This window comes from Eublepharis macularius, chromosome 4 (genome assembly GCF_028583425.1).
Source record: "Eublepharis macularius isolate TG4126 chromosome 4, MPM_Emac_v1.0, whole genome shotgun sequence".
Taxonomy (NCBI): domain Eukaryota; kingdom Metazoa; phylum Chordata; class Lepidosauria; order Squamata; family Eublepharidae; genus Eublepharis; species Eublepharis macularius.
In genome coordinates this window covers 101,081,837-101,108,224 of record NC_072793.1, presented here as the reverse complement: position 1 = coordinate 101,108,224, position 26,388 = coordinate 101,081,837, and the positions used below count along the sequence as shown (strand labels likewise).

The following is a 26,388-nucleotide window of genomic DNA, read 5'->3' as shown; positions in this document are numbered from 1 at the left end:
TAGGTTTAACATACATTCTTTTAATTATTTATAAGACTGACAAGGTCAAAGTGCCTCAAGAAAGGGGGTGTGGCCCAAGGAACCCTTGCTAAAGTATTTTTAGGCCTACAATTCTAGCCAATATAATTTTCTCCCAGCCAGCAAACATAAAATAACATATTGTAACAATGCACGTTTTTTGTGTTATATAAGTTTTGTGCAGAACTCAAAAGCTGGACAGCAGTCTCTTTCTTTCTCGCCCTCTTCCCTTCTCAGTCCTACCGTGACCCTCTGCATTACCGAGAAGAGGGAAACGCAGTGGATTCAGCAAAGGCCATCTCTCAGAGCCCTGTTATAGTTGCTCACGTATCCCTATTTTGGTACTGGAAAAGTGAGGGTCTCCTCAGTGCACAGGAGGCTCCCAGCAGGAGAGCATCTTAGAACTGGAGCTGGATAAGGTAGCGGATGCGGCACTGATTCTCCTGGTAGATCAGGTATTCACTTTGGCAAAAGCTGGAGCTCTGATACTTTGCCACAGCAATGGGCTTTCCTTGTGCTATCAGCACTTTTTTCGCATCCAGGATTATCTCTTTATCTTTGGCAGGGTCTGGAGAAGGCAAAGGAACAGAGAGGTGAAGGAAACATGAAGTTGGCTTATGACAAAAAGGGACCCTTAAGACTCATCAGGGGTTATTTAGCTTGGCATGCGCGCACACGCACACAGAAACACAGACATACCGGCCATTCTGCCTGCTCAGCAGCCCTGTCTGATTCATGTTGCAGCAGTGGCAGCAGCTGCCACTCCACTGAGTCCAACATGTCAGAGGCAGAGGGAATATGCGAAAGGGTACTAGAGGTTCCCACTCCTCCTCCCCTGCCTCCACCATAGTACTCTCTGTTTTGGCAATTTCATACCCCCTCCCGGAGGTTTGTGATTTGTCTGCAAAACTACACAGCCCTTCAAGCCTGGAGAAAGGTCTTCCTTCCCTCAACGTGGCCCTGATCTATGGATCTAAGTATCCACAGATGGGACCATATTGACTATCAGATATACTGATTAACAGGCTGAAAGCCACCATCTCAGACCATCACCCTCACCACCATCTCAGACTCACCTGGCTCAGTCCTGCCACAGGCCAAGACACTGTCATAGCCATCTGGGGGCTTGCGTAGTGAAGAATCATCATGCATGATGTTATATTGCTTGCCAAGGGCCACCTCATTCAGAAACATGATCCCCACCTGCTTGGAAGTGGTGCCCACTGTGGAAAGAAAGGCAGGGTCCAGTGATCAGTGATAGGCAGGTGGCATCCTACTACCACAGCCTCTGGACATCACAGCCCTATGTTCAAGTCTCTTTTCTACACGGTACCATATCCTTCATCACATTCTGCTGCACATGGAGATCCAAATCCAGTGCATCAGGTAAGTCAGAGGATTTACTTCGATTACAGAAGGCCAAAACAACGCAGAATATATGAACTATAACTGACCAATGGGATACTTAGGTCTTTGTCTCCAAAGAACTCTCTGCTTTGTGTCCTGAATAATTCAAAAAATGCAAAGAGCTTGTATGGCCCAGGTGGGACTCCTCCACCAAGTTATGGCCTTCAAGCTTTGCCTTTGCCATTGAGTTCCAGGCGTAGCTACCAGGCTACACCCTGCAGGAATACAAGACAAGTGACAGTGTCAAGTGCAGAGAGGCTCCACACTGAGGTTCCCCTACAGTCTCATCACTATCTGCAGAGACACAGAGTTTACATTAGGACTATATTAGGACATATTCTAGTAAACTAAACCTTTATCGTCTTTTATTCCTATCCTAATCACTGAGCCCCCACCCCAAACCCACCATTACAGTTGTAGTTCCGGTGTGTATATATATCAATAGCTTTCTACTCCTCCAAACCTCCCTTTCCAGTCTAAGGTTTCAAGGACTTAAGGGCTGATGGGAAGCACCATAAAGGATCCAAAGCCAGGACAGAGTAATGAGAAGATAGTTAACACAGGTGTGTTGTCTTTTCATATTCCTTCCTGAGATACAGAAATAGTGGTTTGGGCAGTGTTTCAAAGTATTTTTGCTGCACTTATAGCTGGAAAAAAGGGAAAATACCTTTCACGAATGCTTTCCCCGTAACACAAAGCAGCCATTAGAGAAAGGTAGAGTGAAGGTAGAATGATCTTCCCAGTCAAGGGGAACAGAAAGTTGTCTCACCATAACATGCTGATTTGCTGTTCTCAGAAGCAAAGTACAGGCCCTTGCCCACACGTCCGCCAGAGTGCGGCATGATGCGTAAGCCACTCTTCAGGATGGCAGCAATGACAGCTATACTGGTGCCATGCCACAGCAAGCGCCTGTTCTCCAACTGGCTGTGAGCCGTAAATCGATCAGCCTGTTGGGATTGGGGGAAAATCGGGAAGAGTTAGTGAGCAGATTCTATCCAATGGGCAGAATTGCTACCCCCAAGCACAAAAAACTTTCTGTGGGGGGAATGCCTTCTGCATACCACAATGTGACCTACAGTCTAATCTGGAGAGGCTTCTATGAAGCATGCAGAGACAACAAATATCTCACCTGGAGAGGAAGTTTTCCCTTTCAGACTGGCATTGTGTTCACTCAGAGCAGAACCACAAGTGACAAAAGGCACAGATTGGACACTTGTCAGCTTCCCTCAAGTTTTGATGGGAAATGTAGGCAGCTTGGCGGAATGTTGGACAAGTGACAGTTGAAAAGTCCATTGGACAGCAGTCAGAGAGCCAAGCTGCAAAACTAGGATGCCTACATTTCCCATCAAAACTTGAGGGAAGCTGACAAGTGTCCAATCTGTGCCTTTTGTCACTTGTGGTTCTGCTCTCACTTAATGACATTTTGAGCCTCTTAAGGATTCTGGGCATCTCAGTTTTATGAGAGCATCTTCGTGATCTGCACTGGTAGCCAGGCAAAAACAAGTGTCTTATCCAAGCATATTATTTGGTTCTCACCTGGAGCTATTTTTGCTGCAACTACTTTTGTATGATTCATCTGTATGTGGCAGATTCTGGCTTCAATTGCACAGAGTGACCTATAGTGAGAACTGTGGGGAACGGAGAAGCTCTATTCCTGCTTTTGAGTTTCCGTTGAACTAAAGGACTGTAGGTATTTATCATCTCTATGAAACCAGCCTGTGCTTTGGATACCTAAGATGGCCTGTTGCAGAATTTCGGAGGTCCCTTTCAGCAGTGATTGGTACACGCAGCACTATTCATTATACTGGACCACTGGTTGGGACAATAGAGCAGGGGCCACAAATTTCATGTAGTGTGGATGTTTGGTGGGCTGGGAGCCTTGTTGCTACTTGGATAGTTGGCTACATGATTGCCTACCTAACACAAGGATTCCTAAAGCTGCTGGAACCAAACCAGAAGAAACCATGAGCTGCATTTCAAGGCCGAGGCTGGCTCTCATTGCTAGTCTCCTGGATGAGTTTTATCTAGTGCCACCAATCGACAAATTCTGAATTGTCTCCTCAAGAGAAAACAATTACATACGATCAGTAACTACAGCACAGAGGGAAGGACAATGATAGTTGGTCTTACCTCACCCTCTCTGTTCACTTTCCATATATTCAGGACCTTGAGTTTCTGATATGAACAACCAGTCTTCTCTACGTAAGTTTCAATCAGCTTATGAGGGTGGAAAAGAAGAATCAGAGGCAGATCAAACATCCCTATACTAAGGTTGAATTCTATGAGTCTCAAGGAACACCAGCTCCCTTATAAATGTCCCTCTAATTTAAGATCAGCCAAGGAGGCTGCTCAGCTCCAGGTACCAACTTATTCTGAGGCAAGATGGGCCTCTGTGAGGAGCCAGGCTTTTTCATTGGCCACCCATGAGCTCTGAAGCACCCTCTCCTGTGCAGTCCACCTGGCGGCCTCTCTTTAGGTGCTCCATGGTGTGGTTAAAATGTTTTTTTTAGCTGTCCTAAGGGAGCTGAGATTTTTATTTACAGCACTGATTCCACTGGCCATCTATTGCTGGTTGTTTGACTACCTCATTAATAAGCTATTTTACATAGTAAGTTTTTTAGAAATTTTAAAATATTATGTTGTTTTGAATTTTTTAAAATAAAAAACAGGATACAAATAAATGTTACACACATAAGCTTCCCCAACATGACAAACACCCATTTCCCAGAGCTTTTGGGAATTTGATCTGAATTTGTCCCATGTGTACCTAAAAGTGAAGTTACAGGCACAGAACTCCAAAAGCGCATTTGATCAACATGACCCTGGGTGGTCACATGGGAATATGAGGACATTATAATGTGTGGATAGGCCCTCTAATAGCAATATGAGAAACCTTTTGAAGGACTGTCAAACCTCATAATCCTTCGATGATGGGTCCACCAGGGTAAGCGCACACTTTAACAACCCATAGTCCTTGTCCAATGGATGGGGCACTTCCTCCACCTTCAGCTCCTCTTCCTTTTCATCGTCTTTCTTTTTCTGGGCCTGTAAGCTCTGGGCCAGTTCAATATCTGCCAGCACCTAGAAAGAAATAGGAACCTGTATAACCCGTGGGGGGTGGGAAAGAAGCTGCACAAGGAGGCAATCATCACCCACTCTAATTTCTTACCTATTAACTGCCTTGTGAGGTAAGCCACTGAAAAGGGAACTTGAAAAGATGTTTTAGATAAGGAACTAAAAGGAACTAAGGCGTGGTCTGGAGCTCAAGGGTGTTGGCATTACTGCCCCTAAAGGCTGCATCTGCCAAGCATTTCAGCAGAGTACCCTTTTGCCATCAGGTCCTAATTGCACATTCATTTGTATTAAGCTATTTTTTGTCCTGGAAACAGCTCGACTCTCGGATTCTAAGTCTGAGATAGCCTGGCTTTTCTCTCTATAGCAGTTTCATTACAAACATACCAGGTTCTATCATTCTCACAGCTACAAGCAGTGCAAGTAGCACAACTGCTGGAAAGATTTCTATTTAGCATGCTGCTGTAAGGGAAGGGAACAGCTTCAGCCATTTTTATTTGGCTCTTGCTATGTTTAGAATGGTTGTCTTTGGGTGGAAAAAGTGGTTCTCGTCTTTTTCAGGCAGACAGTTGAACAGGTCAGTTTAGGATAGGGGTCCCCAGCATGGCATCTTACTGAAACGTTACCGGGTGCCCAAGAGTTTTTAGAAAGTGGGTTGGGTGAAATGGAGCTTTTGCCCAACAGGGCTTCCAACTGACCACTGGAGATCTGACTGGCTGTGCAGATTTTTTGAAAAGTTGTTTCAGCAGCAGCTGCCACCACAGCACAAGGATCTTCACTGTGTAACAGAAGGTAAGCAGTGTGTATGGAAGACAATATTTTTTAAAGGCATCCTGTCAAACAGAGCTTCTGCCTGAAATGTTGAAGAGCTACTATTAGAGTTAGGCATGGCCCCCACTCCCTGACATTTTCTGGTTGGCTCTGCCTTCCGCAGCAGCCATTCTCTAGTCTGACCACCTTGTGTCAGAATTCCAAAGGCGCCTGCAGGCTCAAAAAAGTTGGGGACTCCTGGCCTAGAAAGTGGAAGGACAGGGTCTCTTGTAAGCCTGGAAAAATGAAACAATTTTTGAGGACTGAAATTTACGGATGCCAATCTAGGAGGAAATACCAGATCTCAGCTATATAAACACAAAGCACGAGCCTAGGAGGAAGGAGAATGTGCTGAAACAAGGACTTCAAAACATCACTGAAGAGGGAGAAAAAAACGCAGGAAATTTTTGCCACAGAATTTGAGGGCAAGGAGCTGATCAGTTAAGGGAATCTGGTTCAGCTGAAAGAAATTGCTTCCCTTTAGAATCCTTCAGAATCTGCCTGGGCAGAGCAGTCAGCTTCAGCTGGAGGTGTTACCCTTGTTGTTTTCTTACCCCAAAAGAATATTATATATATATATATATATATATATATATATATATATATATATATATATATATATTGTTAAACAGCGTAATATATATATTACACACTTTTAACAGCTTTTTAAAAGCTGTTATAGTTGTTTTTTAAAATCTTTAGTAAAAACTTGAGTTTGTTGCTTAAGCACTTCACCCCCAATATCTACAGCCAGCCCCCGCTGCCTGGCAGTTACGAGTTGGTTGAGTTCTATAAGAAACTTTCAAAGTTATAAAGAAAAGGATGCAGGATGGAGGCAGCCGGGGCAAGAACAGATGCCCTCCTTGAGCCAGCGTTAAAGGCCACTGGACGGCAGGAGACTAAAGAGAACTGCAGAAGCTAAGTGAGCTCACCTTCCCTTCCTCCCATGGTGCTGGCTACTCCCCAGTTTGCAATAGCTGTTATATACCATATGCAGAAAAATACCAGGGGAGTAAGTGGAACCTAGAGCCAGTAGAACACCTTCCTAAAGGATTCTTTGAAAGGGTCCTTCAACCACACCAGAAATATGCCCCTAATGCCTGCCACCCTCTTTCCACTTCCCAGGATCATTAAACATCTTTGGAGCCCCAATAAAACCTGGTTTTCCAGGGCACAGTGCAGATCTCTCCTCTAAGTGAGGACACTTTTACTTATGAGCTGATAGGATCAGGGTTTAGCCTTAACATTTTTTTGACAGCGTGTTTCCTGGCACTGAAATTCCATTTATTTGAAAGGTGCACAGGGACCAAATTTGAATGTAAGACTGGCAAGGCAAGAAGCTTCCCCCTGTGACCTTGTACAAGCTCAACATCTCATTTAAGCGGATCTGCTAGCTGTGCAAAGCAGCTAAATGTACTTTTGTGATCCACAGCCCTTGTGGATAATTGTACTGGCATGCAAACGAAGCATGCACAGCTCTTTGCATGAGACACAGTGTGAGCATGAAGTTCCCAAGATGAGTTCTTTGCCTCTCCAGCTTCACATTTAAACAAATCCTTAGCCAGTTCTCAAGACATCATACCAACAGCATATCCTTCTTGGCTTGGAGGACCTCGTGGGTGGCGATGGGTGGAGGCCGAGCACGGCCAAAGTTGTGGGGGATGATTGTGTAGAAACGAGAGGAGAGCTCCTCCAGCTGCTTGTGGGATGGTGGCTGCTTCTGTATGGCTGCCTCAATGGCCTCCAAAGCTTCAAAACCTTTGGCTATCTGGTGCTTGCTCAGTTTCCCCAAGGGCATCTTCTTCACATCTGACAGAAGGCAAAGTGAAACACAAGGGAATTTGGAATGGATATATCTGGTTTTGATGAACGCCAAGAATTCTACAAATCAGTGGCTTCAGGCTGAATAAGATAGTCCTTATTTGCGGTGGAAGATTAAAGAATTAAACACAGTATTGCTTGCAGCTTGAACTGCTTACTTTCTGATCTTCCCCGCTACCAGTTCCTTTGGTCTGACCACCCTGCAACTGCACTGCCCACATTACTGCAACATCCATATTGTTAGCAAAAGGCAGAACCCTATGAAGCAGATACTTCTGAATGACAAACTGGCCTTGACCAAATACCAAGACATGGAGACAGAGGGATATGGTGCCCTCCGTTTCTTCTACATAACCAAAGAGCCCCTCTGCCCTTTACCTATATTCATGGTCTGCATAGCTTCTTTAAACATGTCGTTGCTGAAGATAAGCGAGACTAATTCCTGTGTAGCCTTGTTTAGTGTGCACGGCCGTACATTTTGTTTGGATAGCTTCACCCCATCTACAGTGTCCACCTTGGAGAGAGGAAACAGCTGATAAAAGCCAAGATTCACACATAATGTCATTCCTTTCAACTGGGGCAGGATTGCAACCTCAGACGCAAAGTCTTATGCACACATATTTGGCAGCAAGCACCGCTGAACACTTCTGAGTAGATAAGCATCAGACTGGGTTGCTTATATGTATATATGTATGAACAAATCCTAGCTCCCATCCATTTCACAAATCACACTTCAGTTTGCATCTGTGCATTCACATGCCTGTGGATTTCAGAACTCCAGCAGACCTCCTAAAAGTCTGCTGTAGTGATCATGTCATAGCCAAAGCACAAGAGTCTTCCAAATCCTTAAGAGAAGATTTAAGGCACTGCTCAGCAACCAGCTAGAATTAACTCACTTCTTAGGGAGCATGTTAGTGCTCAAGCATAACAAGGCCAATTGAAGGCCAGTTGCTCAATCACTAGACTAACCACACAATGTACCTAAAATCCCCAGGAATCAACCAGCTGACTTGCTAAATGAGTCTCCTCTCAGACACACCTCCATTCATGAAGACACATAGGTGTGCATATGCACACACTAGTAGGTCCCCTACTCCCTCTGGGATGGCTCAGGATCTTTCCATTCAAAAAAGTTTAAAGCACGTTTACTTTTGAAAAAGACATGGGGAAATGTACAGTATTCTACCCAATTGTTCATTAAGAGGTAAATCTCCTGGCTTGGAGGATTCTGGCTACTGAGTGCAAAGGTGCTGGGATGACTGACAAGGAGTAAACTGTACTTTTATCATAATATACATCTATTAGATTACATATATTTAAGCTCTTGCTATTCTGCATTGCCTTGTGCTGCTTTTCCTTCCTTATCAGGCTTTTGTCCCAGGAGTACTCCTTGGTCATTTACCTTCACTATTACCTCTTGCTCCTCTTCATCCCCTTGTTGCACTTCAATCAAGGTGTACTTGCCATCATGGGCTATAAAGTTCTCCCGGTTGGCCCAACTGTTCTTTGTCTTTTCCCGAAACTTCTTCTCAAAGTCCTTTTGGGCAGCTTCCAAGGAAGGAAAGTGGCTGAGTTTTGACTGTCCTGTCTCCCCCTAAAACCAACAGTGGGAAATAAAATCACAGACCATTAAGTACATTGTAACTGTTGGAAGTCTTAGATTAAGGGGGGAGGGGAAAGGGTGGGAGAACATGGAAGTGAAGGTTTTAATTGAAAATTTGTAATATTAATTTTTACTCACCCAATAAAAATATCTTTAATTTTTTTTTTTTTTTAAAAGTACGTTGTAACTTGTTCCTGTGTTTTGTGAGTCTCATTGCTTTGGCTTCTTCTACAAACCAAACAAGTGAACATCAGATTGGCCGTGCTCTTGATTTTCCTTATGGCTAAGACTAGTGTTGCCAGCCACAAAGCAGGGTGGCCTACAGACAGCTTCGCAGCCCAGCTTGCAGTTTTCCACTTAAGGAAGACATTCTGCTCCTCTTGAATGCTACATAATACCTATAAGAAGCGCACACCCCATTAACCTCCAGGGTACTATCTGAGACATTACCACAGTCTCATAGGCTGGAGATTTCACCGAATATGACGTGAAAAAGATTTCACCCAATATGACTCAAGCCAGTGTAGATATCTAATAGAAGAGGACTTGACCAATTTAATCTAATAGTGAACCAATAATAACTCATGAAAACAAATCAAAACCATTTCGGTCCACCTAACTTATCACTGTTGTCTCTGACTAGAAACAGCTTTCCACAGTCTCAGGCAAAGAATGGTCTTTATCCAAAGACTAGCTATCAGAGATCATTTAAAAAGAGATCCCAGTTTAAACTAAGACCTTCTGAATTCAAAGCAAGGACTCTACCATTGAACCATGGCATGGTACCTCCCTGCTATTCCAACAGTAACCTCTGTTGAATTTTAAGGTTTTTTCCCTGCTGGTTGTTTTAATTCTGTTGCTTTTAGAATTCTGTTCTTCCACAAATTTTCTTGTTGTTTTTACCCAGTTCTCAATTATCTGAGAGGTAGGTGGGCTTATACATGTTATAAATAAAAATTAAATATGTATGTGTCACTTCTCTTGAATGAAGATTATTTGTCCTCCACCCACCCAATATCTGAATGCAATCAAAGATCTAAGGCTCCCTTTCACTTTAGAAGCATTAGCTTCCAGAACTCCATGTCAATTTATATCTCCTTACCACTCAATACCATCTCAAAGGAAAAATAATCTTTGGGTCTGTGGTAAGGCCACTTTAGGAGCAGCACAAATAGTGTAAAATCAACAGAGGGTATATCTATCCATCTGTTGCTCTGATTGAAAGCAATTCTGCCACAACCAAAGTCTCGGGCACTCGAAAGATCTGGCAAAAGACACAGCCTATGACTGAACTTCTGGACTCCAATGTCCTTTTCATTTCAAAGCCCTTTAGACTATCAGCTGACAACTCCAAGCATAAAACAGGTTCAAAGCAAGAAGTTGGGCGGGTGAGAATTCACTGGAATCCTAGAACAAAGTACAACTGAAAAATTGAAAACTGTTTCTTGAAAAAGAAACTGTCACCAGAGAATGTGAGAAATCAGATTTGAATATGAAAATGCAAAGTCCTGGATCACCAACATATGCCCTAACAACCATACACCTTGCCAGTCTCTCACACAGACCACAGTGCCATGCAAGGCTCTCCCTGAAGTAATTACTCTTGGTCTACTGGTCCTTAAGTAGATTTGCATCTCTGCACCCCTTCCCTGGCCACCAGTTTGGGGACATTAAAACAAATTATTTCCTCCCCATTCCTTCCCTGGAGCAGCTAAATTTCAGTACGTTAAAGGTTATACATGAATGGGCTCTCTTGGCGTTAGAGCAAATATTAATCGTAAAATGCAAAGTGCTTGTGGACAGGAAACTTAATTTAGATCCTTAGCAACAGGGGTCTGGACTGGACACATACTTGTCATTCAGATGCCTCAGACAGGGTTTTACCAAGAATAAAAAAGATTTAGCATTTCAAAGGTTTACCACATGACTCAGATCTGATTAGTGCAACATAGTTCCTGTATCATGTGTCACTATAGCATGCCCTTAACACTTCTGGCTTGGAATTGCTACAGATGATTGGCTGGCTTCAGCACTACATCAGAGAAAGTCACTGACATCTGGGATATTCTTTCTTCCCCCTCCCACCAACAGTCCCTTTTGACCCCAGCAAAGTTGACTTCCAAGGTTGCAGACCTGTGTGGAGTAATACCCATGCAGAGTAGTAGCTGCAGTGACAAGGCAGAAGGGGTGAAATTGCATTTCCCACTCCTTTCATTATCCTCTTCATCACTGCAGTCCACTGACCCATGTACTCCATGTGGGTCCTGCAACCACAGGAGTCAACTTTCTCAGGGTAGAAAGGGATTGCTAGGGGTACGGGAAAATGGTAAAGATCTGCAATCATTGCACAAAAGGATTAGTGAACCCAGACTAGTAATTCTGCATTTGCTTCCTATTACATTTCTAACCACTAGGTTTTATATCTTCTTTGACAAAGAGCCAAACTAAACAGGATGCAGACTGTGTGGCCGCCATGCAATCACCGTTGCCATTTTAAAGCGCTTCTGTAGGGTGAGCCCAGTTCTCCAGAAAGGCATGGGAATGTGTAACCAGACTGATTCCTCCAGAATGCCAAACAACAATATTCTTAACACAATCCCTAATTAAACCACTTTTTTTTTTTTTTCTTTTTTTGCTTTTGAGAGAACTCATCACTGCCTGGTTAACTGCAACCAGAACAAGCTCTGTGTTTCAGAATTCTAGGAAATAATATGCAAAAGAAAATGCAGAGACCATGTCCGACTGTATGCTAAAGATCAGAGCGCACTGCTCATCCTCAGAATGATCTCTGGATTCACGTACAAAAACAGGGAAGGAGGTACCCACACAATGAAGGAAGAAAGAAGAACATGCTGCAGCTGATGGTTCAGTGGAGTTCACATTCTGCTTTCTCAAATGTAACGGTCCTGCCAGGGTATGACTAAGTATTCCAGGAAACAAATGCCTTATGAAACTGGAGCCTTGGAGGTGGAGACTAGCTGCCATCCCGGACTGAGCCCAGACCGTTATAATAAGAAAGGATCAGGGCAGATCTGCAACCACGTCACAGGCAGAGCTTCAGAAAGCCCCTCCCAAGCCAAGGCTGTTCGAGGAGAGCTCAACCATCCTAAGCTGAGGGTTCTCCTCACAATTAAATGCAAAGGAAAACCAAGCCAAGAAATTAAACCATTTGGAAATGAGCAGGCAGAACATGGGCCAGTACTGAAATTTTCCATCCCTTCAAGCATCAACATACAGTGCAAATAACCCAGCCCCATGGCTCATGCAGAAAGTCCTGGCACAAAAGCAGTCAGGCAAACAAAAGGTGATTTTCTGTGGTGGAAAAGAAGTCAAAGACACTATATGCATGATAGTATTGTACCCTGCAAATCCTACAGATTAAGAAAAGATTCATTCCATGGGCTCAACACTGTGAATTCGGAAGTTTGGGTATTGTGAAGCTCTGGATTCTGCTGCCATAAACATTGATTTGATTGGTGACCACTGGAATTTTGAACTGGGTTTGGAGGAGTGAATAAACACCAAACACATTTTCCAAAGGAGATACAATTTATTATTTCATATGCCCTCCAGGAACATAGCAATTAAGTGGTAAAATTACCAAGAAACTGATGTATTTCCTGGGAAACCTCAGAATACAGGAATTACTACAGATAAAGCTAAGTAGGACTGTTAGAAGAAATGCAGTCTCTGAACCTTTTTACTGTATTGTATCACATTTATTTGGTCTACATAGGAGTGGCCATTTTTTGTTCAAGAGTGTGCTTGCTACTCTATCAAATATTATTGGTAACTGGTTGCACCTACATAGCAGGCATTCTCTGTTTCGCTGTCATCATTGCCACAAATACAGAGGCATTAAAATTGGCAATGGAGTGCCCACATGGGAGGTCCATGCACACTTTCTCTATCAGCTGCCATATCCTAGCATTTTCCCCCTTCCAGTGACAGGTTTTTTAATAGCTTTTTCTAAAAGTCAGTAATTGCTATTGCACTATATTGCAATGAAATTATAGCAATCTTTTGCCATGATCTACTCAGAATTCGCAGCTTGCGTTTAAAAAAAAAATCAGTCTCTAGCTCTTTTTGTTGCAGACCTACAAGGGGAAATTCCTCAGCTGCCTTTCCCCTTATTTCTTACTACTAGAGACTTGTGATAGAAACTTACTTTGGGTTTTTTAAAAAAAATAAAAGCTAGGAATCAGGGTGGATTTGATTTAAATCTTGATTAAAAACACTAGTCAGTAAGACTAGATTTAAATTATGGTTTTCTACATACAGACTCATTCTTTTCTACATAAAGACTCCTCACACGTAGCTTCTTGTGCAGATCTATTCTACTCCCAACAATCTTCTATTCATTGAGTTTTCTGAAACTTAGCACTTAAGAGGTAAGGAGTTGGTTCTGTGTACAAAGATTTGCAAAGGAACAATGGGATTAAGGTTTTTTTCTCAACTGTAGGTTTATTTTATAACCTTTTTGCTGTGAAGAAGAGACGTGATCTCTGCAGACACAAATTCAGTTCTGAGAACTGTAAAACCAAGAATCTGTGATAATATCTTTTAGATAGAAAAACTGCCCAATAATCTTACAGAAATCTCTGGAAGAGCATAACATTGTGAATAGATTAATGGAATTTGTTTACCAAAAAATTTAAACATTGCATGTATATACAGCCTCATGCTACATAATTAAAAACTAATTCTTATTTCATGATGATAATGATTCTTATTTCATGATGAAATTCTAGACTAGTAGTCAGAATTTCTTGGTAATTAATTGAAGCACATTTTGGCATGATAACATTTGCTCTTCACAGGACTGGACAGTTGAGCTCTACTTCCCATTTTCCGCTCTTGGATTATGTAACCAAGACCACCTCCAAATCCTTCACCTCACCTCAAGACTTCATTTCTGTATCTCAGAGGTTCCCACAACATGAGCCATTCCTTAGTCATACATCCTGCCAATCAAGAAGCTCTCCTTTGAATTCACCTATATTCTCCTCCTCTTTCTAAACTTTTTTAAAAAATTTTTATTGGTGAGTACATAAATTTTTACATAAATTCCCCATATTACCTAAATTATAACCACCCCCACCCTTTCCCCCCCTCCTTATTGACTTCCAACAGCTTTCCAACCCTTAACCCATCTTATCATTTAAATTATTTTTAACTATATTCTTCTAAATCTTGTATCTATTGTATCCCTTATTCTAAGCATGTTCAAATTATTCTATATCTCAGATTCTCTAATAAGACCATTCTATTCCTAACTGTTTAACATATCTATTCTTAATACAATCTTCTTAATAATAGTATTAGCTTAATTAATAACTAAATTTCCCCATTAATGGTAAAGTTACTTCTCTCTCCCCTTTATAAAATCACAAATTAATAATTCTCAAACTGCCACAGTCCTCCTTTTACATCCCATTTTTTTTCTAGATATTGTTTCAGTTTCCCCCAGTCTGCAAAATATTCTCCTGGATCCAGATCTTTCAATTTTCTTGTCATTTTGTCCATTTCTGCCATGTACAACAATTTGTAAATCCAATCTTCTATAGTTGGTATTTCTTGCACTTTCCATTTCTGCTCATACAAAAGTCTTGCTGCTGTAGTCATGTAAAATAGCAATGTTCTATACTGCATTGGAACATCTTCCATTCCCAAGTTCAGTAGCAGCAATTCTGGGTTCTTATTTATTTGGGTTTGCAAAACCTCATTAATTATTTCTGTTATATCTCCCCAATATTGCTTAGCTACCTCACAAGTCCACCACATATGATACAATGATCCTTCATGCTTTTTACATTTCCAGCATTTATCTGACATATTTGCATTTCCAAGCGCAATCTTCTTAGGCGTTAAATACCACCTATACATCATTTTATACACATTCTCTTTAATATTGGTACAAGTTGAAATCTTCAAAGTGTTTTTCCACAAGTGTTCCCATGATTCCATTGTTATTTCTTTATGAAAGTTTATTGCCCATTTCACCATCTGGACTTTGACTGTCTCGTCTTCCGTATACCATTTTAAAAGTATTTTGTATATTTTCGAAATGTCTTTTTTACCTTCTTGTAAAATCACTTCTTCTAACTCCGAGTTTTTCAGTCTTATTCCTCCCTTTAAACAGTCCGAGTTGTAAAGATCCCTGATCTGCCTGTATTGAAACCATCCATAGTGAGGAGATAACTCTTCTTGTGTCTTTATTTTTGGTATCCTATGTTCCATCGACATTATCTCTTTATAAGTTAAACATTGTTGTTCATTATAGACAGCTCTTGGATCTATAACTTCGTATGGTACCACCCATGAGGGGATGCCACTTTCCATGTAGTTCTTATATTTCTTCCAGATTATGAAAAGGCTTCTTCTAATGTAGTGATGCAAAAACATAGAGTCCGCTTTAACTTTGTCGTACCACAAATAGGCATGCCATCCAAACAATTTTTTGTGTCCCTCCAAGGCCAGCAGTTTACGGTCTTTTACCACTATCCAGTCTTTTAACCAAGCCAGACAAATTGCTTCGTAATATAATCTTATGTTTGGCAGTTGCAGCCCCCCTCTTTCTTTCGAATCTTGTAATACTTTCATTTTCACTCAGGGTTTCCTGCCTGCCCACACAAAGTCTGAAATTTTTCTTTGCCATTTGTCGAATTGTTTGAAGTCTCGGATAATTGGAATAGTTTGCAGCAAAAACATCACACGTGGTAACACATTCATCTTCACTGCTGCCATTCTTCCCAACCATGACAAATTTAATTTATTCCATTTTATCAAGTCTCTTTCTATCTGTTGCCACAGTTTCTCGTAATTATTTTTGAATAAATCTATGTTTTTCACAGTCAGCTCAATCCCTAAATATTTCACTTTGTTAGTTACCTCGCAGTCTGTTATCTCCATTAATTCTTGCTGTTTTTGCTTCGTCATATTCTTACACAATATCTTCGACTTCTTTTTGTTCACATAAAATCCAGCCAAGTCTCCAAAATTATTTTATCTATTATTTTTGGCATGTTATATATTGGATCTTCCACTATCAACATTACATCATCCACAAATGCTCTAACTTTGTAGGAAAATTCCTTTATTTTTATGCCACGAATTGTATCGTCCTCTCGTATTTGAATCAACAAAATTTCCAAGATCAAAATAAACAACAATGGAGACAATGGGCAACCTTGTCTTGTACCTTTACCTATTTTCAATTTTTTAGTCAAATCATCATTAACTACAATCGCTGCACACTGGTCTTTATAAATTCCTTTAACTGCTTGTATGAACTTTTCTCTCATTTGCAGCTTTTCCATAGTGGCAAACATAAAATCCTAGTTCAAATTGTCAAATGCTTTTTCCACGTCCACAAAAAAGAAACCAACTTCCCTATCACAGTGCTTGTCGTAATATTCAATAGCGTTTATTACTGTCCTTAGGTTATCCTTAATTTGTCTATTAGGTAAAAATCCAGCCTGTTCTTCTGCAATAAATTCCGACATCCATCCCTTTAACCTTTCCACCATAATTTTCGCAAATATTTTATAATCATTATTCAGCAGCGAAATTGGCCAATAATTCTTAACATTAGTCAAATCTTGTCCATCTTTCGGAATCAGTGATATATTAGCTTCATTCCATGAGTCAGGAATCTTTTGGCCTTGCAAAATTCCATTCATTACCTCTCTTAGAAACGGTGTCAGATCATTGGCCATCATTCTATAAAACTTTGCTGTTATTCCATCCGGTCCAGGCGCTTTCCCTAATTTTGTTGATTGTATAGCTTCTTTTATTTCTTTCTCTGTCACTTCCCTGTTTAACTTCTCTTTCCATTTCTCTGAAATTGTTGGAAGCTTCATTTTCTCCAAATATTCCGCTATTGAATCTCTATTCACCTCCTTTTTTTGGTACAGTTTTGCATAAAATTTGAAAAAGGCTCTACTAATGGCAGATTGATCCATCAATATATTATCCTCTTCTCTAATCTTAGTTATGGTTTTCTTCTCTTTTTTTTCTTTAGCTGCCACGCTAAGTATTTCCCAGGTTTATTTGCACCCTCAAACGACTTCTGCTTCATTTTTTTTAAAATTCCACTCCAATTCTTTGTTATTCATTGCCGTCAATTGTTCCTGCAGGATTTTCATATCCTGATATATTTTCTTTTTCCCTGGTCTTTTCTTAAGTTGTATCTCTTTGGCTTCAATTTTTCCCATAATTTCAAGTCTCTTTTCATCCTTTCTCTTCCTGTCTCTTGCATTCAGATCCATTAGTATTCCTCTAATCACAGCTTTATATGTGTCCCACACCTTATAAATTGATACATCCTTATTCAAATTGTACTATATAAAGAATTTGGTTTCTCTTCGTAACATCGCAATGTTGTCTTCCGTCTGCAGCAAGTCTTCATTTATCCTCCATCCTCTTCTTCTAGTGTTTTTCCCAAATTTCCACATAATTGGATTATGATCTGAGCCTACCTTAGGCATTATCTCCACATCTCTAGTCCATACTACCAGTTCTTTGGAGGCCCAGATCATGTCAATTCTTGATAGTGTGAAATGTCTTGCAGAGTAAAATGTATATTGTCTATTTTTAGGATTTTGTCTCCTCCATACATCTTCCAGACTTTCTTGTTCCTTGATCGCAAAAACCGATTTTGGCAAAAGTCCTCTTTTTTTCTGTGCACTTTTAGAGTTCTTGCCTTCTTCCAAGTTTGTAACTCCATTGAAATCACCTGCCAGAATTATTTGATCATAGGTCAGTTCATATAGCTGTTTCTGTAAATCCTTGAAAAAAATTTCTTTTGCCCCGTTAGGCGCGTAAATTCCAATCACCAAAATCTTCTTTGAATTCCAAATTATTTCCACTGCTATATATCTGGCTTCTGTATCACTTAAAACTAATTTTGGTTGCAGCTCTTCCTTAATATACAATACAACTCCTCTCTTCTTCTTTTTGGAAGCTGCTGCAAATTCATTTCCAAGTTTTGCAAGTTTCAAATATTTTACATCCTGCTTTTTGATATGTGTCTCTTGCAAACACACTATATTGCATTTTTGTTTTAAAAGCCAGTGGAAAATAGTCTTACGTTTAAAAGGTGAATTTAGTCCATTTACATTCCAAGATATAATTTTACACTCCATGATCAAATTTTAGCTCTTTTTGGTAAGTCTTTTTCATTGTCTTTAATAATCGTTTCCATTTCCTGGCCAGATCTGATGTTCCTCCTAGCTCCACCAAATTCGAAAGCCAGTCCTTCAGGTATTTCCCATCTGTATCTGATTTTCAAATCTTTTAACATCTGGACCAACTCTCTATACTTTCTCCTCTCCAACAACACCGATCTGGGCAGTTCTTTCATGATTCTCACCGCTTTCCCATCGACTTCTAATGGATCCTGGAATTGTTTACTCATGATTGACTCTCTTGTATTCCTAGTTGTAAATTGCACAATCATATCTCTTGGTAACTTCTTTTGAGCTGCAAATTTTGAATTAATTCTGTATGCCACGTCCAGAAGCGCTGCTATTTCCCCTTCTTCTTTACCCAGGTAACCCGCCAAGATTTCTGTAATCTGCTCTTGGGCTGATTTTTCCAATAATCCCGGGATTCCACGAAATCTAAGTTGTTTTTCCATTTGTTTACATTCAGCTATGACCATTCTTCCCTTCACTCCTCTCAACTCCATTCTCTGCACATCTGCCAAGGTGTCAGCCACATTTTCTACTGCGTTAACTCTCTGCTGTGTAACTTGCAAGTCTTTTTGAACTTGATCCACGTTCTTAGCTAGTTCTGCCATCTCTGATTTAAGTGCCTCTTTAAAGTCTTTCAATTTTTTCACCATCTCTTGCATCATATCTTTAAGCTCTTTATTTCCTTCCGAAACTTTTTTATCTAAATTTTCCAACGCCGCCTGCCATTCCTTTTTCGACATCGTGGGGTAGCTTTACTTCGCTCCCACGAGTCTGCTCTTTTCCTTAACTCCGTGGTGCTACTTTATTATTTTCTTTTATTTTTAAAAGTCCAAATTTAGGTTGTTTTTCTAAAAGCTAGTATTTACGCAGTCCAAAATGTCGGGCGTCTTTTCTCTATGGTTTTATTTTGAAGCAAACGCCCTTACCCTTGTCAAAGATGGCCTACTTCCGTTTTCCTTGAAGTCGCAGCTTTGCCCTTCTTCAAAATGGCGATATTCCACTTCCGTTGCTTTCAAGCCGCTTCTCGCCAGTCTCTTTATGGTTCTGACGCACTTCCTGTTCCTCTTCGCTTCACAGTAGTTCTCGTGATGTTAAAACTTTCTCACAGTCCGCTATCTCTTCCTAGCCGCAGGTATGTAAACAATAATCGTTTTTCCGTGCAAACTTCTCTTTAAAATGTCACTTTTTAGTAATTTATTTGCCGGAGTTTTCTCGATTATATATAAAGTCTCTCACAGTTTCCTAATTCACTTTGTCACTTTATTTCTTATTGTAATCTGTCCCGTATTGAGAGATAGCAATCTTTACCTTCTTAGTTGTTTCTCTTGGGTTGTAATCACTGCTTCGATTATCCAATCGATTCAGGTTCCCTTCTTGGTTTGCTGAAGCTTGGGCATGCAGGTCTTATGCCAAAAATTGACTCCAGAGCCGCTGCAGAGATCTTGGCTACTTTTCTTCGGGTGGGACCTCAAGGGTGGATGGGGGCTCGTTGCGCAGAACCCTCCTCACACCTGAGATCAACGTGCCCTCGAGGTCTTGAGCGTACTTGCCTGTTCTCCACCTGAGAACAGGGGGCTATGGGCAGTTTGCGCCCCTCAGCCCCTACAAACAGCGGCATGGACAGCTCAGCTCCCTGAGCTGCGTTAGACCTTCATGAATCCCAAACCGGAAGTCCCCTCTTTCTAAACTTTTGAAAAACATTTTTTTAATATTCTATTTAGTTCTGAGTCCTATAAATGATGCAGAGTTCTTACTCAAGTTCCTGCCGTGTACCCTGAGTTTTGGTTCCCTTGCTGTAATCAGTCCTGTATTACATAGCAGATTCCATATACTTTCTTGCTTTATATTCCCCTTAGACCTCTCCCTGGATTTTGTTTACTTGAGTCTGCCTCTGACTCCTGTATTCACGCCTCTGGATGGCTTCAAATCCTCCTGATGTGTGTACTGCTGATGTCTCTTTTTGAATTATTGGCTGCCTAGACATTTAAGAATGTCCTCTGAAGAATCTCCACGCAGGACTTAAGTTGACAGAGGACTTAAAAGATTTCACTTTCCCCTCCTGCACACACACACTCTCTTGTTCTCCAATTCCCTTCATTGACTGTTATACATAACAGAAAAGGACTTGTGGGTACTTGAAAAACTTTCATTTCAATATGGGCATTCTAATATTCAGAGCTATTTTTGTGCTATATTAATCAGACTGCTTGAATGTATTGATTATTCTTCTCAATTAGAACTGTCCTTATTTTTCAATATATTCAAGTCCAAGTGCTCTCTTTCAAGCCTGCATAAGGAGCCTCAATGATCTCTTAGTATTTGTGTGCATATCATCTGTTATTTGCTGGACGTAAAACGTAAGCCTACTAAGAATACATGTATGCGAGATGCTGAGAAAGAGAGAACAGCAGGCTGTCACATTCCAGGCCGAGAACAGCTTCTAACATCAGAGTCACACAGAATCAAACAGGCCTTGCAGAGTATGACAGGAGACATCCTGACAGTGTAAGACGAAGGTCTCTTTACACTTGGTATTCCCATCATGAATTTGACGAGACCAGAAAGTGTGCCTCATTCACACAGACGTATGTCTAATTCATGTGAGTCTTCCTGACTACATGTGGCAACACCAGATCCCATCTAACTAGCAGTGGGGGAAACATGGAAGAAGACCCAAAGAACCAGCAACAGACAAGTGTAGGAAATACTACTTGTGAGCAGCTCCTTAGGGCTCACCTAGATTATAGTTCTGCAAATTATAGTCTGGGAAACATTACTTTAGGACACATGAGAAATCCTTAAAATTATCTCAGAATAGGCATGGTTATAGCATTTCCAGAGATTCTGGCCCACTAGGTGGATTAAAGAAGAAGTATTCTTGAACCCCAGTAGTCAGACTGTGGAGAAGATACTTACCACACGACCCCAGCGGTTCCAACAGCTGTAACTCCCATTTTGCTCTATGAGTTGGATAATGTAAAATTTGTTGTTGTTGTGTCCAATGTTGGTTTGGTTCAGCATGCAGTCATAGTCCTCATAGATCTAGAAGAATAAAGAAAGATGCCTAACTACCTACTGTATACAGGGAATATGAGAGTGCCTCTTGTAAGAAACTCACAACCAAGTTGCATTTATGCTAGACAGGCAGAGGATCACATGCTACACTTTGACCTGATCAGCCATGAACTTATTGGGATGGCACCGAGTAAACCCCAGTACCTGTCTTTGACATTTTTAAAAATGGGAATACAATAATGACTTAGCACTCAGAAGTACTACAAGAACAAACAAGACAAGCACCATAAAAACACCCTAACACAGGAATCTCCAGCACTGTATCAGTATTATTTTAAGCAAGTTATGGAGTCTGTGTCAGAGTCCGATGAATTTCTGTCTAGATTGGAACTGTTAGCAGTCAGCCCCCTCCTCACTGCTATGAGAGCAGTTTATGGATGGAATATCAAAAATACCTTTTTTGATATATTATAAGCGTAGGGCACTGACTGGCCCAGGGTGAAAACTACCAGAGTGTGAGTCAGAGCAGCTGACTGACAGATGCATAACTCAGGACAATGAGGTCTGCCAAGAAGATCCTGACTTATCTCGTCAACACCGGATCTTACTTTCCCACACCCACTTATCCAAATCAAAGTATTTAGCAAACCTGGTAGCATTTCCCATCCAGTACTTACAGGGTCATCAATCACTTTTTCACCTATAGGTCCACCTCAGATAGGACCCATCAAACCTCTCCCAATTTATTGTCCAACCTTCAGACAAACCATTAAGTTATGGTTTTCGGAGAAGATGTCAGCTTGCCCCAGGGAACATTTTGCCCTATTACCAGACTCGGTAGTTGCCAGTGCGTGTGTGTTCTCGTTCCATCCACATGCCCTCATATCTGTTCAGGCTTCTTCTCTTCTCCTCATGATATGCTGCTGCCTCTGTGGACCCCTATCTTCAAGACCAGTAACTATTGCCTTGCCTGAAACTGTTTTCTCTCCTTTCCTCCCTGATTTTCTAGTTAGTCTTTTAAGTGTCCTGTGTGTGATTTCTGTACATTTGCCCTTTTATTTCGCTTTAATAATAAAAAAAAGACTTTCTAAGTTTAACATCTGCCTGGCTTATTTGAGAGTTCTCTAAGGGAATAATCCTTGTAAACATAGGTGGCAAATCTCAGTTACCCCTTCTTGCTTTGTCTCCTTTAAAGCTAATTCCCCAACTAATTAGGAGACTGCCTTCTTGGGTAACAGAGCCTCCTACAAGCCTACAACCATTATTAACAAGAAAAAGAACTGTGTCCAACTGGCATAGATCATCCAGAAGGACATTCTTATAATTCAGTCAATTTTCCTTCTTCGTACAGAAGACATGCAACTTAGAACTGGGTGAACAGGCTATTTAACAAAAGACACAAGAACTCAACAGAATGAGTTGGTTGTTGTAGATTTTCGACAACGTATCAACAGAATGAGCTTTGAAATAAGAGAAACCTTAAGATCCAATGAATATACATTTTAATTCCAGCCACAGATGCTCATGAGATAGTAATCTCTCTTTATACTACACCATCCTGTCCCAAGGCCAGAAAGAATGGGAAATTCTCTCTTCCCTCCACTTGTGCCCAAAGTATTCTGGGCACAGAGATTCAACCTCACCTTGGCACTGCTGATATTACATAGCTGGCAAGCAGCATCGATTTTCACTTTAAGCTTCTCTTTGGGAGCTGACTTCAGTGCCTCCATGGTGGACCGGAAGCTGTCTTCTTCTGGTTCAGGCTTTGGCTCTGGTTCCTTTTTCACCTTCTTGTCCTTGACTGCTGCCTGGGTTTGGGCAGGGGACTTACGCTTTGGGGGCATGATTTACTTAGGAGAGTCTCAACCTATTTCCCCCATCAAAAGAAAAAAATAAGAACTGCTGATGAAAATCACTTATTTCATGCAGCTGAAAAAAGAGTGGAAAGCAAATTAATTCTTTGTATAAGCAATCTTAAATCCTAAGCAGCAGCAGGCCAGATAACCTCAACAGATCCAGTCAAACACTATCAGTGCTATCCTAAGCAAAGATACATTCTACTCATTTATTAATCAACTTATATTTGTTTGTGTGGGGGAGGATGCTGCCTGGAATGACACTGCAAATGAACTTCCAAACGAAAAAGGGATTTTGTTTAAAAGGTCGCCTGGAGGACTTGCAAGTTAAAGCAATACCACAAAGGAGCTAAAGATTCAAGACAGAACTACAAAGCGTGCCTTCCACTGATTAGCAGGATAGGTATCTTAGAAGTTTGACATAGAAACCATCAGGCCATATTATACAAAACACCAGAATGGTTATTTTCTCCACTGGTCAGACCTCTTGACACTGGAGAAGCACAGATTTCAGAAAGACCAGCCTCTGCCAGGCAGCACTTCATCTGCAAACTGAGTATGAAAACCAGATGTGTAAAATAAACAAAGTCACTGGATGCTACTATTCTCAGTGGCTATAACAGCGCAAGTTTATGCTGGTTTACTCATAAGTAAATCCCACTGTATTCAATGGGGCTTTCTTCCAGAGAAGTGTTCATAGGATTATACTATAAGAAAAAAAAGTGAGCCATTCACTCCTAGGTATGCATTCCTGGGGAATCTGGGGTGATGGGATCTGTTACAATTAATGTTCTTGAAGACAGCTCAGTCCCTGTCTCTACCCACCGTTTAAAAGAGAGAAAGAGTCTGCTGTAGGAATCATATTGGAAACCCACACCCCTGCACTGTTTCAATGCTAGCTGATTCTCATTCTCTTGCCTAGCTGTTTGGTTTCAATCAAACCACAGTTTTTGTGTTTATACATTGCTCTAACATAGCTTGACAGGTCCCCAAAAGAACCAGTTTTGCTGCCTCTTTATTCAAACATGCTGTCATTGGCATAACCCTAAGCCTGTGCCCTAGACAAACAACATTAACTTCTGCAGCCGTCACAATCAAGAGCCACTTTTATGTCCAACTCCAAGTTACAGCCCCAGGATGCACAGGGTCCTAAACTCTCCATTTCCTAGTCATCACCGGAACAAACTATACAATATGCAGGAACTGTGTGACAAAGAGAGAACTCTTGATGTGTTTTCCTAATGGAAATCTCCTTCCCTTCAGCTTGCTGCTGGTCCTACAAGGTAACCATGCCAGTAACTATCTCCTCCACCCCAAGCAAATAAAAAAAACCCAGGAAGGGATTTCAGTCAGGAAAACATTGTGTGTGGGGGGGTTATACAACTTCCCACGTTATACAACTTCCCACATGTTCTGATGAAATTGCCACTTCCCCACTTCCTATCACATTTTATTAAAAAAAGATTCTAAAGGGGTAGCCACACTCTTCTATTGTAGCAAAACTGAACACGACTCCAATAGCACCTTAAGGATTTACAAAACGTATTCCATCATAAGCTTTTGTGAATCAGAGCTCACTTCGTCACAGAGCTCAATCAATTAGAAATGTCTGATGAACTGTGCTCTGACTCACCAGATCTTATGCTTGAATAAGATCTGTTGGTCCTTAAGGTGTGACTATACTCCTGCTTAATTAAAGAAAAAAACATCAGGAGATCCAAACCACAGATCTTTGCAACATACAATTTGGCATTCAACCCACACCGACAACTTTATTCCTTAGAGGGAGTTTTTCCTACTTTTCTGTAGCAAAATGATTCTGGAAGTCCTTCTAATCTTTGTATCAGTTCAGAGAATTAATCAGACCAGGAAACCTAAAACTTTCAAACAACATATTATGTTTCTCATCACTGGTAGGAAAGTCCCAGACACTGAACCATCCAGTCTGAATTTGACACATCTCCACTGGTTTGAAATTCATGACAGTCCAATCTCCAAGATGGGTAAGGGGCACATGGTCAACTTACATTCTAAAGGAGAGCAGAACGTTCTTCTTGTTAAGTCCCACATTGAAATCACTTGTACTGTGTTACTATCATTTATTAATGATCCATGCATACATAAATCACAGATTGTGCCTGCCTGGATCCAATCCTTTCCATTATGCTATACCAGCTTCCAATCCAGATGACATTATAACAGAAAACTTAGCAGATCTGCTCCAGAAAGGGATTTCTATTGTAAATATTTTTCAGATTACTCAAAGTAAGCCAAACTGCTCCTTGTAAAGAGGAGTTTTAAAATCCAGAATCAGTAGCTAATCTGATGATCCTTCTAATCCATACTGGGAGAACTGCAATATGGTGAGTGTTAGCAAAACATAAGGAAAACACTCCAAGAATGGAACGGATGCACTCCTGATATACTCTGTGCATGGATGGAGAAAATGGTAAACTATACTGAGCAGGGACTCCTTGAACTACTTATAGCCAAACGAGGGGCTGGGCCACAGAAAGAAACTCCCAGCGGATGTGCAGCTTATCCCAGAGGCAAGGATTTGCAATCCACGAAAATTACTAACCCGTAAGAAAGATGACCAGCCTACTTGCCTCAGATGCTTAAATTAATCACGTTGCACATCACCAGCTTGAACCGGCCAATCCAAACCAGCAGTTTTGTGATTTACAAAACGCCCAGGTTTGCCTGCTTGTGTCCGGTGGTCTGTTTACAAGCCTGATCAAAGACAACCGCAAGATTTGAAGATCTGCAACTGGTAGGCGTAAGAAACGAGAGTATTTCCAGACCGGGTGCGTTGACTTATTTTGTTTATACCTGGATGACGCGCAACAGCCGGCAATCCCTTCGGTCTATGGGAATGTCCCTGACTTTTCCCTGCCTTAGAGATCAGCTCCAGGATGTCGCCCTATGTTTACTTATCACTTTAGCAACAACCGATAAACAAGCATCCTTGAAGGACAGCCACCTGCCTCTTTCTTAACCCCGCTCCCCGGTGTAGCAAACTTACGGGGCGGGGGTCTGCCGTCGGGACCGGCAGAGGAAAGGCCAGCAGCCGGGCAAGTTTGGACAAGTCTGTCCGCGCTGCAGTTTCGACTTTCTTTTCCTCCTGCCTGGTGACCTCAGCCTGCCTATATAACAGTGCGGCAAGAACACGCCTCTACGAGAACAGCTCCAATCGCCCCCGGAACCGCGAGACCAGGCGGCCCGACGGCTCCTTCGAGACCTACCTAAAGGGTGGATGGAATTTGTCCTTTGGCCATCCCGGGAAAACGGGCAAAGCACTTAACCACGCCCCCTCCAAACCACTCCTTTTTATTTGGGTTGTGAAAAAAAACGGCGCAAGCCTGCGACCCTCCCAGAGCTCTTCATCGAGTTCGATGCAAAACAAGGGGATGGGGGCGAACAAGACGACTCGAGGTTTGCTCGGAGAGCCCGTGCAAGCTGGAAGACCTGCCGAGAAACCCCAGAGCTCCGAGGCGACGCCCCTTCCCAAAGTCCAGCATTTCTTTTCTTTCCTCGTTCCCTGTATTTCGCACAGTGACTAAGCAACCGCCCCGCCTCCCTCTTCAGA

The 26,388-nt window shown here is 41.5% G+C and overlaps 1 protein-coding gene across 3 annotated transcripts; it reads right to left on the bottom strand.

The window, feature by feature from the left end:
- PARP3 (poly(ADP-ribose) polymerase family member 3) lies at nucleotides 1-26,308 on the bottom strand. Of its 3 annotated transcripts, none has more exons than XM_054975209.1 (11): nucleotides 26,045-26,308; nucleotides 22,587-22,810; nucleotides 20,845-20,970; nucleotides 8,531-8,722; nucleotides 7,507-7,642; nucleotides 6,890-7,116; nucleotides 4,339-4,506; nucleotides 3,556-3,642; nucleotides 2,195-2,372; nucleotides 1,095-1,241; nucleotides 1-586 (listed from the first exon to the last, which is right to left on the bottom strand). In XM_054975209.1, the coding sequence occupies exons 2-11, from the start codon at nucleotides 22,785-22,787 to the stop codon at nucleotides 417-419; spliced, it is 1,632 nt and encodes a 543-aa protein (XP_054831184.1). In that variant the 5' UTR covers nucleotides 22,788-22,810; nucleotides 26,045-26,308; the 3' UTR covers nucleotides 1-416. The 3 variants fall into 3 exon arrangements, with proteins under 3 accessions (XP_054831184.1, XP_054831183.1, XP_054831185.1); XM_054975208.1 differs by lacking the exon at nucleotides 26,045-26,308 and adding an exon at nucleotides 25,825-26,037; XM_054975210.1 differs by lacking the exon at nucleotides 22,587-22,810 and having other exon boundaries at nucleotides 26,045-26,083.
- Nucleotides 26,309-26,388: the final 80 nt, after the last annotated feature.

Excerpts from the sequence above, each read along its gene's own strand:
- PARP3 (XM_054975209.1), bottom strand. The coding sequence starts at position 22,787 with ATGCCCCCAAAGCGTAAGTCCCCTGCCCAAACCCAGGCAGCAGTCAAG. Across the intron at positions 3,643-4,338 it reads CATCATCGAAGGATTATGAG|CTGATTGAAACTTACGTAGA; the intron begins GTTTGACAGTCC and ends CACCCTCATAAG. Across the intron at positions 1,242-2,194 it reads CAGCAAATCAGCATGTTATG|TGGGCACCACTTCCAAGCAG; the intron begins GTGAGACAACTT and ends TTCTTTCCACAG.